Genomic DNA, 7500 nt, shown 5'->3' on the forward strand with positions numbered 1-7500 from the left:
AAAGAATCGTGCCTGTCGCGGATGATAAATCCTGGCTACTGGTTTTTGTTTGGGGCGGTCCGATCTGGACGGACACACGCGATGCAAAACTGATGCTGACGTCGATTGATCGGAATTCATAGATGGTGGTGATCGTGCTGCTGTGTGTGGTCATGCTTGGGTAAATTTTTGGCCATGATGTTTGGCTGGGCAAGAAATTATTAATAGTACACATAAATGAAATTATATTAAGCTAACTTACTTACGCTTATTAGCATTTCGTATTCATTGTTGTGTCTACGATTGTTTTTTTTTAACATGACCTGTGTCAATGCTGTTGAGGTTCGTAAGTTTACTGGATTGAAAGCGGAGAGTCGATACAGATATCGCTTCTGTATTATGTATTCAGCAGCGCAATGACTCGATCTATTTCTTTGGCATCATGCGCTTTAAAATCTTTTTCCATCCGTATTGTCGTGTTTTTTTACCTTTTATGCATCATTCTGACGCAGATTGTCTGTGTTTTTTTTTATAATTCAGTTAACATATGTTTTTACTAGTGCTATACGTGAACTATTAGTCTTGTTGTACTATTAGTGATACACTAGTATCTTAAATGTTACATTGATAAAGCAAAAAGCACATAGGTCCTTGCACTACAACGGCATTTAGCGGCAACACCAAACAGATCGCGTAACAATTTTTTAACGCCTTTCACTGACCCTCGTCAATCATCACCTACCGATTATATGCTTATTTTCCGCTTCTACTTCGGGGGTACAATGGGTTCATAAAGGTTTGGTCCCGCTCTATGCTCTATAACTATTGTTCATTGCGTTGAAGGTGAGATGTGACGATTACAAATGGCATCAATAAATGATCCAAACGCAGCCCTTCAGCTCTTCTAGTACGCGCACGTTTCTAATGGCCAATTTGGCATGCTCTCTATCTGACCCACAGGTAATTCTGGTAAATGTCGTCCACTTGCGAGACCCGGTATGCCCGCTGCCGACATCGATTCTGGCCCAGTATTTGAAGCAAGCGAGTGGTCAGCTGTCCTGTCTGAAGGTGAGTCTGAATTGTTTGTTGCTTTTTTCGTCTTTTTTTTTATTAGATCATTACGTCGGGGCTGCGATCAGCTAACGAGGACATCACCAACGACGCTACGAGACGGGTGAGGGGAGGCAGCACCCGATTAACCGAAAGCCCGCAACGGAACCAATTGTAAAACTGTAAACTGATGCCAATGCCCTCCTCCTGTGTTCGAGTTTCATCTTACCGTTTGCGACCGTTCAAGCACGTAGCGGAATTTTTGATTGCCCGCAACGGATGCTGCTGCTGCTGCTGCTGCTGCTGCCGATGCTTAGAACAAACATCGTTGGTAGTGCGTCCCTTGCCGCCCGTACACTCTTACCCCGCACAGTGTCCGTGCGTTTCGGTTTGGTATTTGCGGCAAAGTTACACAATCTTGTAGCGGCACATACCGAGTGCACCGAGAGTCTCGACCTTCACAGTTCAATCGACTGAGCAATGGCGCGAGATCTGTTGAACCAGTGTCTGAGTTGTGCTGTGCTGTGTTCATGCAGAGGGGCCAAGTCTTTGGCTACATACACCGGCGAGCACTGGTGAAGGGAGCATATGCAAGAAGACACTCGCCAAGATGTGTGTGGTGGAAGCGGTGGGCACGATCCACCGTTTGAGAGAAGGCATTGCGGTTTCAAATGCCGTTGGGGCAGATATCATGAGTCTCTTGATGACGGCTCGGTTTGTTATGCTCGTAGGCGCATGGATTTGACACAGCCAGGTTGCCAGGCGGATGCTGAGATTGCGGATAGGCCTGCCTTCCAGCTGATGTTGATGTGGTGCGGGTTGAATTTTCATGGGCAACATATGGCAGCAGGTAGCAGACTCTTTGTGTCGATGATTTGGCTGCGAGACGGGACACCCTGCAGCGGTGAACATATTGTTGATTGGTGGTCAAAGTTAATTGGCGAAACTTGGTTTTCATTACTACCAAACTGGGAGCAAGGTGGAGAGTATATAGTAGATGACTTGTTGAATGGTACCAGTTATGCTCTGCTATGCAATGAGTTTAAAGAATCTGTTTCGAGTTCTTGGTGATTGCAAGTAAAGAGAAGGAGCACAACATTAAAAAAACGACAGCCATTGAAAAACAAACTGTTGCTTATATATAAAAGACAACCATTGAGACTGAAAGTGGAAAACATAATTAGCATGATTTGTTTTTCCTTTCTTGTCGTCATAGTAGGCTGGGCAATTATACCGCTGCCCGTGCCCAGCGTTTCTTCGGTAAGGGCAATCTTAGGATGCCATGCTTAGGGGCGACGTCCATTGACCACGCTGCTGCCATTGACCACGAGCAGCGTATAAATCCACCGTCTGTCAATCAATGCTTCTACATGGGGTGTGGGGTAAGGGGATAAACTGGCCACCGTGAGGCTGGTTTGTATATTAACACTCCGGCACCGCCATTACAAGCGTGCGTAGACGACGATGGCGACGACGGCGACGACGACGACGAGGCAGATAAATGAACTCATTGCAGGCCAATGTGATGCCAAATACCGGTTTGCGGGTTTGGTGTGGCCCGCCTCGCTGCATTCGCTGCTCTAGTCTAGTCCGGGTGGTTCGGCAGGCCTTTTTTCGTTTCATTTTCCTCTTAAGGTGTCTACTAACTAGCGAGCTTCGGCATTGGGGGTCCGTTGTTTTTTTTTTTTTATTTATTTTTTTGCCGAGAGGGAACGGGCCAACGTTCATTAGCCCACGCCAACACGATCGCGCACGACACCGATCGGAATCGGTGGTGAACGATCGGAACGAGTGTTATTCCATGTAGGTGAGGTTGTGCCACCACGGGAGGCGCGGTGGCCTCCCGGACATGGGTGGTCAAGACGAAGCAAAAGGAGACGACGACGACCACGACCACGACGACGATCACCGGACACCAGGAGTAGAAGAGAGAGAGGGGGGTGAGGGGGCCTTTTTGGTTAAGCTTCTTCCATCCTGCGCCTACTTTGATCGACTTCGGGTGCGACAAAGACACTAAGAAGCACACCGATCGGGGACTGGTGTTCCCGGTTTCTAGAAGATTTTGTGTCTGCTTGCGTGATCGGCCATGCCGTGGTCGTCGTGTGTTTCGCTCTGCCGTGCAGGCACTGGTGCTGATGAAGGTCATCGGAACCGCGGGCTGTCGTCTGATTGAAAGTCAATCGGAAAATAAGGAAGAAGTAAACCACACACCGGTGGGCGGGTGGGTGGGAGGGGGTGATGCTGGTGATCGGCAATTGTCCGTTAACGAAAACCGGAGACAAAACTCGAAGGGAAAGAGAGAATGTTTTGTGTGGGTCTGTTCTTTTTTTAAATTTTGTTTCGTTTTTCTTCTTCTTTGCAGCAACTCTACCTGGCCACCGGTGATCCGATGACGGCGGACGAAGGAAGCAGTAATGGCGGTGGCAGCATGGCCGGTAGTAATGTTGCTAATGGTGCAGCATCGTCGAACAGCGTTGGTGGTGGTGGTGGTGGTGGTGGTAGCAGTGGGGCACCAACCGGTACACTGTCCCTAGCCGAACCGGTCGCCTGTGCCGGCAACAATGAGCCGTTGCTCTGTTCCGATTCGGCACCCCGTGACTGTCCGGTCGGGGAACAGCTGTGCGTCGTGTGCCATTACTTTCCACTTTCCCGTGCTCTGCTTCCCTGTCGGCACACGTGCATCTGTGCAGTTTGCTTCTGTAAGTATCGTAGCGTAAAGGAGGATCGATTCTGTACCCTCTCCGTAAGCCATATCTAAGCCTTACATAATGGCAAGAACAGTTAATGCCAAGGTCAGCTTGCATCTCGATCTTGCGACCGACTGCACGCACGGTGACCCCCACGGCGCATAATAAGCATCTAACTGTACATTAATTGCACCGGCACCGTTGAGCCAATGAACTTCCGTTGCCATTTTTTTTTTGTTCTCGTTTCGTTTGCTTGTTAATCATCATTCTGCGCCTGATGTGAGCTCGTGATTGCTTCCGTCCCTATGTGGTAACCCTGGTATAACGTTCTGTTCCCATCATCCCGCCGTTCTCTTGCAGCCAAACTAGACCGATGTCCGATGTGCCGTGCCACCATCACCAGCTACTTCTGCATACGAACCGAGGAATACCTGCCGGCAAGCACGACGAACGAGCTTAAGGTCAACAGCAAACCGAAAGGAACCGTTCACTGGCTGGACGCGCTGAACGATCGGCTTACCGATTTTCTGGGCTTTCGGTGAAGCAGTCACCTGCCCCCCACTCGGGGTTGGGGTTGGTGATGAGGTGGAGAAGCTGCTAGGCTGAGACGAAGTGTGCGAAATAGAGTCGAGCCGATAGCGATCGTAGAGAAGGACAGGGGTTGGGTTGTATAGAATGTCGTTCTGTTCAAGTAGTAGCAGCAGTAGTTTTGCGTAGCCGTGCGCGCGGTGCGGTGGAGAAGAGGGGTGGGAGGGGGAGGGGGGGATTGTATGTTTCGATCAGCAGCGATCACGCATGGCGCATAGCTCTCAGGCGCTCATTCCAAGAAGCCCTGTATGCGGCCCGTATAAGCACGATCTAAATATGAATAATGTTACTAATTATTAGCAAAACGCGTCGGTGAAACGCGGTGCGCAATGAAATCCGGCGCATATTTTAGTTCCGGGCACCCCCTTGCGCCCGGCTGGCAGAGCGACTCAATCTGTCCTGCAGCGTGGAGAAGTAGAGCCGCCAGGGAGGGATTGAGTTTGTCCGAATAACGCGTTTTTTTTATTATTATTATTTTAAACTTGATGTTTGCTGTACGCAAACCACCTACTGCTGAACTACATGAGTTTCGATGAGGATTATTTCTATAGCTGTGATTTTAAAACGAGAACATAAGTGATGCGTTGCACGGAAAGCAAAAGAAAAAAAAAGCGGATGAGAAAGCGCCAGAGCAAAGGAAGTAAATCTTTATCCACGGATGACTGATTTGTGTTTTAAAAATAAAGGAAAATGTAAAAGCTGTGAAAAGGGGTGTCGTTTTTTCCGTTGGTTTTTGAATTTTTTTATTCACGATTTCACTGTTCAGACCGTTTCTACACTGCGTCAAAGTTTTTGACGCCGCATCAAAACTTTGACGCAGTGTAGAAACGGTCTCACGCTGGTGGGCGCGTTTACGTGAGCAAAACAAACCGGCATTCGGCAGTGTTTTCTTATTTCTTTACTGTTTTGCGTTATTCTGTAGTAATTAACTGCGAGAACTGATACTTTTGGAGCGTGAAGAGGATTTAAAATCAGAAAGAACTGGCTTATCGTAGTGCACCGAGAGAAGTGCCTTGTAACACGGAGAGCGAGCACGATGCAGGTAAGTGGATCGCGGTCTCCCGCATCCTCAATTTTATTAACTGCTCCGTTTTGTAGGAACCGGACGTGGATGTGTTGCGGGCGTTCATAGTGGAACCGCAGATTCCGCTGAATGATCCGAAGCGGTTCTACCAGCCACGCCAACCGACCCTCGAACAGCTCTACGAAATACCGCCCGCACCGATCGGTAGCCGGATCGTGGCGAACCGTTGTGCCGAGATGGGGCACTTGCTGGACTTTGTCGAGGTCACGATTGCGGATGCGGGTGCAAATGCGAAAAACTCAATGTCCCTGCAGCGGGAACCGGTGGAGGGAGAATCGGCCCGTGGGTCCGCCTCGTACTTTCCATTTTGGCCCGGCGGGTTCGAGGCCCCGGAGACAATGATCAAAACGGTCGCATCTGTGGACGGCGGCGATGACGGTGCCCTGCTGTTCGACGAGAACAATTTGAAATCCTGTCCACCCGGGTTTACGAATGGAATCGAGTTTGCCAAGAGTGGCACCAGTGGCAGTGGCAATCGCAGTGCGGCGGATGGTGACACGCAGACTGGAGCAGTGGTGGATCTTTTGTCTGCGATCGAGGACGAGGAAGGGTTTGTGCTGTTGGCGGAGAAGGATGATCCAGTGGCCACAATGCAGCATGAGTCCCGGTCGGAGGGCAAGACCGGAACGGCTCTAGAGATCGGTGAAGGCGACGAGGAAGAGCTGTTAGCCACGGAAGGGGTACAGCACAGGACGGCACCTGTTCTGAACATTTCGGCCAACACTGGCACTAACCTGCAGTCGGCCGAATGGGCCGAAATACTAGACATTTCGAAACCGGTCGATGACTTTTACGTCAAGATACCGGCGATGGCACACCGGTTCCCGTTCGAGCTGGACATCTTCCAGAAGCAGGCCATACTGAAGCTCGAGGAGCACAGCCACGTGTTTGTGGCGGCTCATACATCCGCCGGCAAGACGGTGGTGGCGGAGTACGCGATCGCCTTGTCCAAGAAGCATCTGACAAAAAGCATCTACACGTCCCCGATCAAGGCCCTGTCGAATCAAAAGTACCGGGATTTTAAGACCACGTTCCAGGATGTCGGTCTGATGACGGGAGACATCCAGATCGAACCGACCGCTTCCTGCTTGATCATGACGACGGAAATCTTGCGCTCGATGCTGTACTGTGGCAGTGACATTACGCGTGATCTCGAGTATGTGATCTTCGACGAGGTGCACTACATTACGGACTCCGAGCGTGGCCATGTGTGGGAAGAGGTGCTGATCCTGCTGCCCGATCACGTTTGCATCGTCATGCTGAGTGCCACCGTGCCCAATACACTGGAGTTTGCAAACTGGGTTGGCAAGACGAAGCAGAAGCGTGTATACGTGGTAAGCACGGCGAAGCGGCCCGTACCACTCGAGCACTATCTGTACACCGGCTTTGGCGGGAAGTCGAAGAGCGATTGCTTCCTGATCGTGAACGAACACAGTGCGTTCACGCAGGAAGGTTACCGGAAAGCCAAAGAGTGCATGGAAGTGAAACAGTCCAAAGCATCCGGCGGTGGTGGTGGTGGTCAGGTGATGCGAAACCAGAAACGCACGGGACCGTACAGCCAGAAGCAGGAGCAAACGCTCTGGGTTGGGTTGATCCACTACTTGAAGAGCCAGGACAAGCTACCGGTGGTGGCGTTTACGCTGTCGCGGAATCGTTGCGATAGCAACGCGGATGCCCTGCTGTCCTGTGACTTGACGACGGCTCGGGAAAAGTACGCAATCAATTCTTTCTTCCAGCTGTGCCTCCACCGGCTCATTCCACCGGATCGTGCGCTACCCCAGGTACGGCAGATGCAGAGCTGCCTCGAGCGTGGTATCGGCATCCACCACAGCGGTATTTTGCCGATCTTGAAGGAGATCGTCGAGATGCTGTTTGCCCGCGGACTGGTGAAAATCCTGTTCGCGACAGAAACGTTTGCCATGGGCGTTAACATGCCGGCAAGGACGGTTATCTTTGATAGTACGCGCAAGTTCGATGGCCAGTGTGTGAGGCCACTGCAACCGTCCGAGTATACGCAGATGGCGGGACGTGCGGGTCGCCGTGGATTGGACAAGACCGGTACGGTCATTATCATCTGCAAGAACGATGTACCGGCCGAGAGCGAGCTGAAGA

At 50.7% G+C, this 7500-nt stretch overlaps 2 protein-coding genes across 5 annotated transcripts in view; both read left to right on the forward strand.

Moving 5' to 3' along the window:
- Nucleotides 1-4973, forward strand: part of LOC126579962 (cell growth regulator with RING finger domain protein 1-like) — a 20666-nt gene extending 15693 nt beyond the window's left edge. For all 4 annotated transcript variants that reach the window (XM_050243769.1, XM_050243760.1, XM_050243777.1 and 1 more), the window contains exons 6-8: nt 940-1047; nt 3392-3728; nt 4077-4973. In XM_050243769.1, coding sequence (XP_050099726.1) covers nt 940-1047; nt 3392-3728; nt 4077-4258 — 627 coding nt within the window. In that variant the 3' untranslated portion in view covers nt 4259-4973. The remainder of the gene's footprint in view (nt 1-939; nt 1048-3391; nt 3729-4076) is intronic.
- Nucleotides 4974-5202: 229 nt separating this feature from the next.
- LOC126569446 (helicase SKI2W) overlaps nt 5203-7500 on the forward strand; it is a 4159-nt gene continuing 1861 nt past the window's right edge. The window contains exons 1-2 of the mRNA XM_050226533.1: nt 5203-5346; nt 5403-7500. The exon at nt 5403-7500 is cut by the window's right edge and continues 281 nt beyond it. Of these exons, the coding sequence (XP_050082490.1) occupies nt 5341-5346; nt 5403-7500 (2104 nt within the window). The 5' untranslated portion in view covers nt 5203-5340. The remainder of the gene's footprint in view (nt 5347-5402) is intronic.

Source organism: Anopheles aquasalis, chromosome 2, assembly GCF_943734665.1.
Source record: "Anopheles aquasalis chromosome 2, idAnoAquaMG_Q_19, whole genome shotgun sequence".
NCBI classification, from domain to species: Eukaryota; Metazoa; Arthropoda; class Insecta; order Diptera; family Culicidae; genus Anopheles; species Anopheles aquasalis.